We start from the raw sequence: 12,771 nt of genomic DNA, 5'->3' as shown, positions 1-12,771 counted from the left end.
AGGGCTTTCTCTAGTTGCGGCGAGCAGGGGCCACTCTTCATTGCGGTGCGCTGGCCTCTCACTATTGCGACCTCTATTGTTGCGGAGCACAGGCTCCAGACGCGCAGGCTCAGTAGTTGTGGCTCACGGGCCTAGTTGCTCCGCGGCATGTGGGATCCTCCCAGACCAGGGCTCAAACCCATGTCCTCTGCATTAGCAGGCAGATTCTCAACCACTGCGCCACCAGGGAAGCCCTCCCTCACTTTTAAAAAGATAATCTGAACTGATTCACTTTATTATAAAGCAGAAACTAACACACCATTGTAAAGCAATTATACTCCAATAAAGATGTTTAAAAAAAAAAAAAAAGATAATCTGTACAAGCACTATCCAGTAACACAAGCCACAAGTATAACTGAGTTTTACAGTGGCCACATTAAAAAATAAAAAGAAGCAGATGAAATGAATTGTCACAATATAACTTATTTAACCCAGTATATGTAAAGTATGATCATTGTGGGGACTTCCCTGGTGGTGCCGTGGTTAAGAATCCGCCTGCCAATGCAGGGGACACGGGTTTGAGCCCTGGTCCGGGAAGATCCCACATGCTGTGGAGCAACTAAGGCCAAGAGCCACAACTACTAAGCCTATGCTCTGGAGCCCGTGTGCCACAACTGCTGAGCCCATGCACCGCAACTACTGAGGCCAGTGCGCCTAGAGCCTGTGCTCTGCAACAAGAGAAGCGAGTGCTTGCTGCAACTAGAGAAAGCCCGCGTGCAGCAACAAAGACCCAACTCAGCCAAAAATATATATGTATATATGTGATCATTTCGGCATATAACTAGTCTTAAAATTACTGAGATGTTTTACATTTGCAAACTGAGTCTTCGAAATCCAGTGTGTGTTCTACACTTACAGCACATCCCAGTTTGGACCAGCCTCACTTCTTCTGTTCAGTGGCCCAATGAGGCTCGTGGCCTTTGTTTTGAAGAGTACGGGTCTGAGCAGACGAGTGTGCCCACCTCACTCTCCGTGCAAATTCCTTTATTACATGGATTTGTGTGTGCAACCACAGTGTCTTGTGAGAATTAGTGTTTTCCTGGTTTTGAGCAGACGTTAGGACCACATGGTCGCCTCTTGAGGAAAATTGCACCTAGTATGACGTCCAAAGTCACTTGATGGTACTTGTTGAAGAGAGGACGCCGAGAAGGTAGTCTCGCCTCCTCCGGGCCGTGTCAGTCCGTTTAGTGCTGTTTGCGGAGGCACTTTGTCTTTTTGAGAGGAGAAGCGTGGGCATCGCTGTGTCCAAGTGGTCAGTACTACGTCTCGTGTCACCCTTCCTTTGTAAGGTTGGCGGCCGATCCAGAGCCGCTTTCATGGTGGGTCACATCCATAAGGCCCAGGAGGGGGTTGTCAGGGAAGGGATGCTCTGTTCCTGGGACCCGCTTACCCGCCGCTCCGTGTTCTTCCTTATGCCCGCAGTGATGCACCATGCCCATAGTCGACAAGTTGAAGGAAGCCCTCAAGCCTGGCCGCAGGGACTCGGCTGACGATGGGGAGCTGGGGAAGCTTCTGGCCTCCTCCGCCAGGAAGGTCCTTCTGCAGAAGCTGGAGTTTGAGCCGGCCAGCAAGAGTTTCTCCTACCAGCTGGAGTCACTGAAGAGCAAATACGTGCTGCTGAACCCCAGGACAGAGGGAGCCGGCTGCCACAGGAGCGGGGATGAGCCACAGGCCAGGACACAGGGTACTGTGAGAGGGCCTCGCTCTGTGCTGACCAAGTGGAGGGACGAAACGTTGACTGATTAGTAGGACCAGAAACGGAGTGTGGTGACTTGTGAATGTCGTGCGTGGGGTCAGTAGATTTTAGTTCTGGAAGGAACGGTATGGGGTTGGTCAGAAAGAGATCTGTGTCCTTAGAGGTTCAAGAGCAGGCCTTGGACACCGGATGGAGAAGGGGGGTGGGCTCAGTGCCAGTGCCCGGTTCTTCCAGCTGCTGGTTCTCGGGACCTCGTCCTCTCATCCACAGAGGGGTCCTGGGGCGCTAGACCGACGCCGTCAGGGAGAGCCGTGGGGTGACAGGTGTTCTCCTGGGCTTCTGCCCCCGGAGAACCCAGTCGCCCCCGGGTGCCGCGTTCTGAGCCCGTGCCCACTGAGTGTGTCACGGCACTTGCTTTCGGTGGTCTCCCTGGGCACGGAGTCAGATGGCCTCCTCTCTCCCATCCCTCCCCCTCCAGGCAGCGAGCACGTGTACGAGAGCTGCGGTGACGGCGTCCCCGCGCCCCAGAAGGTGCTCTTCCCCGTGGAGCGGCTGTCGCTGCGCTGGGGGCGCGTCTACCGTGTGGGCGCGGGGCTGCACAACCTCGGCAACACCTGCTTCCTCAACTCCACCGTGCAGTGCTTGACCTACACGCCGCCCCTGGCCAACTACCTGCTCTCCAAGGAGCACACGCGAGGCTGTGAGTGAGCGCTGGGGGGGGGGGGGGTGGCGGGCTGTGCACACGCATGGCGGCGAGTGTGCACGTGCAGTGGGGTGACCCTGGGCCCTCGGGGCCAGATGGTCTCCTAAGTGGACAAACCCGTGTGCTCAACGGTGCTGCCAGTTCAGCCCGGGTCCAATTCAGGAGTGAAGTAGTAACTGATAAATAGTAACGCTTTATAGTAACTGGTAAATCCTACGTTTGAATTGTGCCAGCTGCAGGATGGGCCGTGAAAGAGAATCAGGTAGAGTAATGGTCTCTAAACTGGTCTGAAAGTAATTACCTAAAGAGAGAAAAGGGTTTTCAAAAGATACCTCTGAAATACGTGTATTCGGTTGTTTTATACACCTGTTTTTGTAGCAGTGTTTTATGTACATCATAAAACATCCTCCAAAGTGGAAATTGAATGTGGGTAAAATAAAGATGAAAGAAAATATAACTTACCCAAACTGAAGAAAACAGAAAGTCTGAATAGCCTTTCAACCATTAACAAAATTAAGTCAGTGGTTAAAATTTTTCCCATGAAGAAAACACCAGGCTGAGACAATTTATGGGTAAGTTTTATGAAACTTTTAAGAAACAGATCATTTCAATGCTTCCTGAACTCTTTCAGAGAAAAGAAAAAGAGAGAAAGCTCCCTAGCTCGTTCAATGAGGTTCTCTTAACTTGGATAACAAAATTAAAAAGCACAATATGAGAAAGAAAAATTACAGTTCCCTCTTGTTCATGAATATACATGTAAAAATTCTAGATAAAATACTAGCAAATTCAGTAGTCTTAAACACTGTGAGCAACTTGTGTTCATCCTAGTAACACAAGGATGTTCTAATATCAGAAAACCTCCAAATGTAATTGTGGAGCCAGTATAGCACAGCAGTTACAAGCACCAGTCTGGAGGCTGGCCTGCTGGGTTTACATCCTGGTTCTGCCACCCGGCGACTGAGTCCTTGAGAATTACCTGACCTGTTCCTCATCTGCAAAGTAATAATAATATTTCCTTCACAGCGTTTTTGTAAAGCTTAAATGAATTGTGTAGAGTGCTTAGAATAGTACTTGGCACTCAGTAAGTTCTACATCCGTGACTGCTAATCTTGCTACCTTAGTTGCCATCACTTTATTAACAGATTAAGAAAGAAAGGTCACCTGAAAATAGATGCCCCAAAAAATTATGATAAAGAAAACTCTTAGCAAAGTAGCAACAGAAGGGATTTTTTTACTAATATGGATAAAAGGTATCTAGCAAAAACTACAAAAAAGCATTCCAATTAGGAAACTAGTAGAAGCACACCTTTTAAAATACGGAGAGAAGCAAGGGTGGCCACTGTCTGTACTCGTGTTTGATATGCTGGTCCTGGCCAGAGCAGTGACACAGGAGACAAGAGGAGGGAGTAACACTTGTTGGTTGAAAATGATACTCCTGCGTAGAAAAACAAAGGAATCCATAGACAAATCAGAAATTCGGGGGAATAAGAAAGAAATTTGGCACTATGACTAGATATAACATCAATATACAAAAAGTTACTTGAATTTGTCTACACCAAACAAGAAATTGTTAAAAAAAAAAATTGGGGCTTCCCTGGTGGCGCAGTGGTTGAGAATCTGCCTGCCAATGCAGGGGACACGGGTTTGAGCCCTGGTCTGGGAAGATCCCACCTGCCGCGGAGCAACTAGGCCCGTGAGCCACAACTACTGAGCCTGTGCGTCTGGAGCCTGTGCTCCGCAGCAAGAGAGGCCGCGACAGTGAGAGGCCCGCGCACCGCGATGAAGAGTGGCCCCCGCTCGCTGCAACTAGAGAAAGCCCTCGCATAGAAACGATGACCCAACACAGCCAAAATAAATAAATAAATTAATTAATTTTAAAAAAATTTGCTATTATAAAAAATTGTATAACAGCAACAAAAATGATAAGTGTCGAGACCCAAATTACCAAGATATATGTGGAAAACCTTTCCTGGGAATTTAAGGGCATTATATGATAACCTACACACATGGAGATCGCTGCCTTCACAGAGGGAAGCCTCAATATTATAAAAATGTTGGTTCTCTCCCAAATTAATATAGAGATTATTGTAGCTCCAGCTGATTCTAAAATTTATGTGGAAAAGAAAAGCAAAGGACCAAAATCACCAAGACACCTGTAAAGAATATGACAAGAGGTATACTCTAGCAGCTGTAAAGTCTTGTAAAGTTAGAGAAGTTAAAATGGCATAGAATTGAGTCAGGGAGGGAAGTACTGACCGATGGAGGGACAGCCTAGAAACAGAGCCACGAATGCGTGGACATGTGGCATTACACACCATTTTTTCACATATACATGTGTCTCCTGTTTTAAATAAATGGAACTTAAAAATAATTAGGGTTTACATACGGAAAAAATGAAATAGAATCCCCATTTCACAGCGTACTCACACCAGAAAATGGATTTAAAACTTCTCAAAAGGGCTTCCCTGGTGGCGCAGTGGTTAAGAATCCTCCAGCCAATGCAGGGGACACGGGTTCAAGCTCTGATCTGGGAAAGTCCCACATACCACGGAGCAAGTAAGCCCATGCGCCACAACTACTGAACCTGCGCTCTAGAGCCTGGGAGCCAGAACTACTGAGCCCGCGTGCCACAGCTACTGAGGCTCACATGCCTAGAGCCCGTGCTCTGCAACAAGAGAAGCCACCGCAATGAGAAGCCCGCGCACTGCCACAAAGAGTAGCCCCCACTTAGCGCAACTAGAGAAAGCCTGCGCACAGCAACGAAGACCCAACGCAGCCAAAAATAAATAAATAAATTTATTTTTTAAAAAACTTCTCAAAAGTAAAAACAATGCTTTTATAACAGACGTGAGCAAGTATCTTTCTGACCTTGGGTTGGGAGAAAGCACTAACCATTAAAAAAATTGATGAATTCGGCTGCATTAAAATTAAGAACTTTTGTTCATGAAAAAACAAAATACAAACAGGGAGCTACAGACGAGGAGATGACACCTGGGATGCATAAACAATGAAGGACTGGTACCAAGAATATATACAAAACCACAAATCAACAAGGAAAAGAGAATAACATATTAAGAAATAGATAAACATTAGGAGCAGGCATTTTATAGGAGAGGAAACTCATGATCATGGAGCAGAGGAGGAGATTGCTAGTAACCTCGTAATCTGGGAGACGCTTTACACCTTTGTGGTCGATGAGGATTCGGAAGTCTGACGGTACCGAAGGCCACAGGGGATGGAGGTCAATGAGATTGTTTGTAAACTCCTGGTCTTAGTTGGCATAACTGCTTTGGAAAACAATCTGGTGTTCTCTGTCATATAATCTACACTTAGCAATTCTACAGAAAAGCTCTGATATCTGCACCAGGAAACCTACAGCAAAAAATTGTAAGCAACCCAGGTGCCCATCAACACAATGGGTACTTGAATTATATAGGCACATGGTAGAATATTATACAGCAGTGCAGAAGAATGGATTTGCTCCATGAATGAGTCTCAATAGCATAGTGTCAAGTGAAGAAAAAGTCCCAGAAGACTGCATGCAGCATGAATTCCTATTTATAAAATTGAAAAGCAGACAATTTGTTGTTTAGGTGTACATATATGTGATAAAACTTAAAGTGATTTTTATAACTAGGTAAATAATTAGAAATCAGGGCAGAACCAGAGGCAGGGACATGGGAGCGTGGGAGGAACATCGTTATGATAAAAGTTTGGGATTGCATGACGTGTTCAGGGATATTAGTTATATTATTAAAAAAAGAATGAAAGAAGGCCAGGCTATGGGAACGACTGTAGTATTTTAAATGTCTTGTAATGGTTCACAGCAGCACTAGCTACTGTATCAAGGCACAGTGCACGCTTCTAAGATGAAGTTGATTCTAAATCTGTTTCCAGTAGTTACCTTGGTGATGGCTGAGGTTGTTTTGGGTGGACTTTACTAAGGTTTGACTGGGTTGTCTTTGTTTTTATCTCATGACGTTGGCGGTGAGAGCCTCTCTCCTGAGCCTGTAGGTCGCTCTGCCGTTTTCTTGTTCCCTGTGCTTCCGCTGTTGGTTTCTCTGCAGGAATCTTTGAGCTGTTTGCAACTTTGCAAGGGTTAATACAGTTAAAAGTAGGTAACATCTGTAAGTCCGTGTAACCTGGCACAAGTAAACTGTAGTATGTGGGGGCAAGGGCTTGAGTTGGGAGCAGCCCCTCCTCCTGTGAGCAACGCAGGCAGACCTGGGGAGGGTGCCAGTGTCCCTCCATGTCACTCTGTGAAATGTCAGTAAGCCTTAATTTCTTGGCTTTTTTAGAGTAAAATGTATTAAGAGAAGTTTTAGTATTTTTTTCCTGGCACCTGACTGGATCCCCAAGTGACCCCTAAGTGGGCTTGGGCTGTCCTCTCTTCCTCGAATTCACTGTTTGAAGATTCTCAAGGGTCCAGGGAAGTATGGCTTGAACATGACAAGGGGCTGCTTACACGGAGCCCCAGTCCTGCAACGTGCCTGGACCACTTCAGGATCTATCCACAGAATAAACACTGTGTAAAATATCCAGGAGGATTAAATCCTATTCTTTCGTACATTCTTCCCCAAATTCAAGTAGCAGTGTCCCCAAAATCATGGATACAACTTTTATGATACATTTTCCTAAATTACCTGAAGAAAGTGTCCACGGGCTGTTTAAATTAAACTTGCGTATTACCAGGGATTTGGGAAATCCTGTTTCAGGTATTTCTGGGTGAAATTGTTACTTGCCCTATTTTTTTTTTTTTTTTTTTTTGTGCCGAGTCACACGGCTTGCGGGATCTTAGTTCCCAGACCAGGGATTGAACCCTTGGTGGTGAAAGTGCCGAGTCCTAACCACTGGACCACCAGGGAGTTCCCAGTTGCCCTATTTAAGAGTGATGATTTATTAGTCTAAAAGTCTCAGCGTTTTAGATAATGATTAGAGGCTTAATTTCCACACGACTTTCATAGGAGTATCTTAACATGAATTAGATTTTGTAAATGGGAGCTCTTTTTGTTTGCTTAACATTTGTTATGTTTGTTATCTTAAATAACATTAGGTTTTTTGCCTAAATTTGAGCCTTCTCCACAATTATTGCCATTTAAAAAATAAAAGTAATGAATGGATATAGTTAGAGTTGAGAAAACTCTAAAATGAAAAATAAAAGCCTCTCCTTCATGTAAAGGCATTAATCACATGAATGGTTTTTTGATTTCCCTCCAAGAAGAATTTTTTGTATAAGTACTAGCATTTTTTAAAAAATAAAACTTTTTTGCATTATGGTAAGTGCATATAACAAAATTTACCATTTTAAGTGTACAGTTCAGTAGCATTAAGTGCATTCACACTGTCATGCAACCATCACCACCATCCATCTCCAGAACGTTTTCAAACTGGAAGTCCGGCCCCATTAAAAACAACCCCCCCCCCAGCCCCCATCCTTGGTACCCTCCATCCTACTTTTTTAAAATTATTATTTAATTATTAGCACCTTTAATTAATTAATTAATTAATTAATTATTTTTTGGCTGTGTTGGGTCTTCATTTCTGTGCGAGGGCTTCCTCTAGTTGCGGCAAGCAGGGGCCACTCTTCATCGCAGTGCGCGGGCCTCTCACTATCGCGGCCACTCTTGTTGCGGAGCATGGGCTCCAGACGCGCAGGCTCAGTAGTTGTGGCTCACGGGCCTAGTTGCTCCACGGCAGGTGGGATCCTCCCAGACCAGGGCTTGAACCCATGTCCCCTGCATTGGCAGGCAGATTCTCAACCACTGCACCACCAGCAAAGCCCCCATCCTACTTTTTGTCTCGGTGACTCTCACTGCTCCAGGTACTTCATGTAAGTGGAATTACACAGTGTTTGTCCTTTTAGGACTGGCTTACTTCACTTAGCATAACGTCCTCAAGGTTTCTCTTTGTTGTAGCAGGTGTCAGAATTCCTTTTCTTTTTAAGGCTGAGTAATATTCCACTTTATTTATAGACCACATTCTTTATCCATTCGTCTGTCAGTGGTCGCTCAGATTGCTTCTACATTTTGGTTCTTGTGAATAATACTGTAAATGTGAGTGTAGGAGTATCTCTTTGAGACTCTGCTTTCCCTTCTTTTGGGTAAATACCTGGAAGAGGAATTACTGGATTATATGGGAATTCTATTTTTAATTTTTTGAGGAACTACCATACTCTTTTCCACAGTGGCTGCACCATTTGACATTCCCACGAACAGTGTACAGGGGTTCCAGTTTCTCAACATCTTTACCAACATGGGCCCTTTTCGTTTGTAGACACTAGGATTTTTTGTGTGTATGTGGTAAACAGGCTGCATGCTGTTTCCTTTTTTAATTTGAGATAGGTCTAAGTAACTGGGTGATTGGAGGTGTTCAGGGGGAGAATAATGGATTGGTGTGAATTTTGTGTTAGGCGCTGGGTCTGTTTAGGAAGGTCGTGCACTACATACACGACTACAATATCTTGTAGAACTAAAGATGTGCTTGCCCTTGGACCCAGAAATGTATCTTGTAGGTATATGCCTTAGAGAAACTGACATGCGCACAAGGACCATTCACCACAGCATTTGTGATAGCAGGAAAAGGGGGAAGGTTGACATGCAGGAGCAGGGGGGCCGTGTGGATGAACTGTGGTCTGGAGCAGGGATTAAAGAGCGGTTTGTTACAGTTGATAGAAAGTGAGCTTAAACATGAAGCTGCAGTGTCCTGGTAAGTGAGTGCCACGTGTGGAATACAGTGAATGCATGAATGGGAACAGTGGTGACCTGGTTGGGGAGAAGGATGAAGCACGTGGGGAACAGGGTTGTGAGAGGTTGAGAGGGAGTTCAACTATCACACCAGTACTTGACTTAAAAATCACCTAAAATGGGGTGTAGTCTTTGCTCTTCTCCATGTATTTAAGATCATAATTGTAAGTAGAGGTAGAAGCATAATGCTATCTTGCCTAATTCCTGGGGGACAAATAGTTTATCCAGAGCACGGGGACTGGCCGCAGCCTGGGGGCCCCATCACAGCCTGGGGGCTCTGTGTGGCCCACTGCCGGTCTTTATGGACCCGTCCCTACCGTGTAGGTGTCACCTGGGGCCGCTTGGGGCGCCAGAGCTGCAGAGTCGGGCCATTAGGCTGGGGGAGCACGTGCCCGGGGTCTCCCCAGAGCTGGCCGAGCCCCTATGTCTCCTGGAAACCAAAGCAGAGGTTCCTATGCTGAAGAGCACATGAAGGGGGTGTCGGGAAGCCCAAAATGTTCTAGCCTGTAGACCATGTGATGCAGTTTGGAAGTCAGAGAAAACATTATTCTAAACGGTGCTTGAAAACTCAGACTCCTTGGGCTGGGTTGCAGCCGAGCCCGCAACTGTGGAGAGACTGGGTCCCGGGTGCTGCAGGCGGCGCGGGGGCTTGGGCCGGGCTGTCAGGCTCCTGCTGTCTCTGCTGGGCGGGAGGCCATGTTGTCAGGTCTCCTGGGAGCTCTCGCCTTACCATGACCGCCTGTCCGTGCCCGCAGGTCACCAGGGAAGCTTCTGCATGCTGTGTGTCATGCAGAACCACATCATCCAGGCCTTCGCCAACAGTGGCAACGCCATCAAGCCCGTGTCCTTCATCCGAGACCTCAGAAGTAAGAGCGGCTTCCTTCTCGGGGTGGGGGGGCAGGAGGGAGGGCTCGGGAGGCTGCACGCACAGAGTGTAGCAGACTGAGCGAGCCCTGGGGCTGGATGTGGGGCGGTCCACGCCAGGTGGTGGTGATCCCCACCACGAAGATCAGGCGGGTTTGGCCAGGCCGGGAGCTGTGTGTCATGGGCCTGGAGGTGGGGAGCAGGTAAGGAAGGGCTGCGGGGCCTTTTCTCAACGTCAGAGAAACCAGTGTCCATGTGCTGTGACAGTCAGATATCTCCCTTAGCAGAAAAGATGGGCTCATTGGTTTTTGAAACCCGTGTAAGTTGTATTGCGATGACATGGTGATAATCTGCCATGGTCTGTATTGGCTCCTGGAAAACCAGCTCTAGTTCATCAGTGGATCTCATATCCTTAATGCTTGGTGTTCATTCGTGCTTTCTGTTAAGTGTAGAGGGTTTAAGCCCTTAGGTCTCACTGAGAAGATAACTGCCATGAGGGTGGTACCTGGGATGTAGGAAGCCAGGCAGGCTCCTTTTCCTCGCTTGGGTTTAGTCCTGGGTCCGCTAGGAGTTGGTGATGAGACCGACAGGAGTGGGACGTTTGGAGAGCAGGCAGGAGCTCTTCCCTTCCGGCCTGATGCTTCTTCCTTTCCTCCTTAGAGATCGCCCGGCATTTCCGCTTCGGGAACCAAGAGGACGCACACGAGTTTCTGCGGTACACCATTGATGCCATGCAGAAGGCCTGCTTGAGCGGCTGTGCCAAGTACGCGCTCCTCCCCCCGCCCCAGGCTGCCTCTGTGGACCTTAGCCCCGTGGCCCTGAGCTGAAGCTCCAGCAAGGGGTCGCACTCTGCTTCCCGGGAAAGGGCTCCTCCTGCTGCAGGGCAGGTGGTGGCCATCTCTGTCCCAGCAACTCATGGAGGGAGATGCCTTCTTTTTTTTTAATGTTTATTTATTTATTTTTGGCTGTGTTGGGTCTTCGTTGCTGTGCGCGGGCTTTTCTCTAGTTGCGTCAAGTGGGGGCTACTCTTCGTTGTGGTGCACGGGCTTCTCATTGTGGTGGCTCCTCTTTGTTGTGGAGCACGGGCTCTAGGCGCGCGGGCTTCAGTAGTTGTGGCCCGTGGGCTCAGTAGTTGTGGCTCGCAGGCTTAGTTGCTCTGCGGCATGTGGGATCTTCCCGGACCAGGGCTCGAACCCATGTCCCCTGCATTGGCAGGCGGATTCTTAACCACTGCGCCACCAGGGAAGTCCTGGGAAATGCTTTAATAGATCTCTTCGAGAATCTTACGCTACTGACAGGGACTTTTGCCATCTTTTAAAAATCACCTCATTATTTTGGTACTGAGGATGGGGATGGTAGGAATTATAATGTCTTTATGGAAGAACTTGAAAGGCTGCAGGAAAACTTGAGGGTAAGGAGATTATGATTTTTGAGGTTTTGCTCTGCCCAAATTTGAGAGCATAGACAAATGCACATGACAGATTGATGGTTGGTTGCTTAGTCTTCCCTTTTGTAAAACAGCTACTGTCAACAGTGTTTTTGTATCATTCCTGGGTTTTTGGGTTCAGAGAGAAGAAAGGAGGCAGGAAATGCTGCCTAGGCCTGGAATAGAACTGAGTCCTGGACTCTGGAAATACAACTCAGGAGTCATATCTGGAACATCCTTTGGCAAAGTTAGTTGAGTTGTAGCCACGAGGATGGGAAACCTCTGTTTCAGCGGGTGAAACTCTGATGTAATTAAACCTGACCCGTAGCCCGGTAAAGTGGTCTGTCTTTGGTGACCCCACACTGGTTGGGAAGTGACTCTCCCCTCGGGAACACACGCTGGCATTGCCTTTGCTTGTGTTAAAGGCCCTTTTTTCCCCTTAACGCCTGGGAATGTTTCTCGTGTTCTGCTTTATGTATTTGATGGTACGGTGCCCTTTCGGGTGCCGGATTGTTGGTGTTTTCATGTCTCAGCTGCCCCCTCCCCGCGGCCGCCCTGCACACCCCCCGACCCCCGCTTCCTGTGCCCCTCACTCCATCTCCTTTGAGTCCCTCCTCCACGTGCCCCTCGAAGTTCAGTCTTTGTTTCTTTCCTGAGTTCAGTGAACTTTCCCTCCTTTTGGTCGTTTTATCTTAGTTTGAAGGCTTGTTCACGGTGGTCTTCCGTCTCCCCACATGCTTGTTTGGGGTCTTCATTTCAGCTTGGAGTTTGTGTCGCTGTCTTCTCCTGCTTCATGTTGCTTCCGGGGGGCTGATTCTCATCAGGTAGGGTGTCAAGTCTCCACCATTTTCTACTGGAACCACCTTTGCTTCCGTATCACGAGGATTTGGCGATTCGCTTGGCTCTTGCTTCGGGCGCCCCCTTCTGGCCACACAGCGAAGCACACGCTGGAGTGGGCAGCTTTTCCTCTGGGGGCAGAAGGGGCGTGTGGCCTCAGTATTTTTATGTTTCTCGTTCAGGACCCTGGTTTTCCCCTTTGTTCTCCTGCCCTGCACCCCCTGCTCCCCAAGGAGCCTGCCTGCCTCCTCCCGCTGAGTCGCTGCCTTGGGGGCTGCCTCCCAGCCACATCCTGTTGCCAGGACGCTTGGGAGCCTCACCTTATAGGAGGTGCCGCACAGGCCTCAGGTCCCCTCGTCCCTTCTCCTTTCCCTCCCTTCCTCTGGGACGCTCAGTGGCAGCGTCTGGGATAGCTTTTTGATCTGGCTTTATTTTCCTACTTCTGGGTGATTGAATGTCTGCG

At 47.8% G+C, this 12,771-nt stretch overlaps 1 protein-coding gene across 6 annotated transcripts in view; it reads left to right on the top strand.

The window, feature by feature from the left end:
• The window catches only part of USP36 (ubiquitin specific peptidase 36), a 47,385-nt gene that overhangs the window by 14,919 nt on the left and 19,695 nt on the right, over window positions 1-12,771 (top strand). For all 6 annotated transcript variants that reach the window (XM_068529656.1, XM_068529657.1, XM_068529659.1 and 3 more), the window contains exons 3-6: window positions 1,462-1,723; window positions 2,214-2,435; window positions 9,937-10,047; window positions 10,706-10,808. In XM_068529656.1, coding sequence (XP_068385757.1) covers window positions 1,471-1,723; window positions 2,214-2,435; window positions 9,937-10,047; window positions 10,706-10,808 — 689 coding nt within the window. In that variant the 5' untranslated portion in view covers window positions 1,462-1,470. The remainder of the gene's footprint in view (window positions 1-1,461; window positions 1,724-2,213; window positions 2,436-9,936; window positions 10,048-10,705; window positions 10,809-12,771) is intronic.

This window comes from Eschrichtius robustus, chromosome 20 (assembly GCF_028021215.1).
Source record: "Eschrichtius robustus isolate mEscRob2 chromosome 20, mEscRob2.pri, whole genome shotgun sequence".
Taxonomy (NCBI): domain Eukaryota; kingdom Metazoa; phylum Chordata; class Mammalia; order Artiodactyla; family Eschrichtiidae; genus Eschrichtius; species Eschrichtius robustus.
The sequence above is the reverse complement of the archived record's forward strand: the minus strand, read 5'-3'. Positions and strand labels throughout refer to the sequence as shown.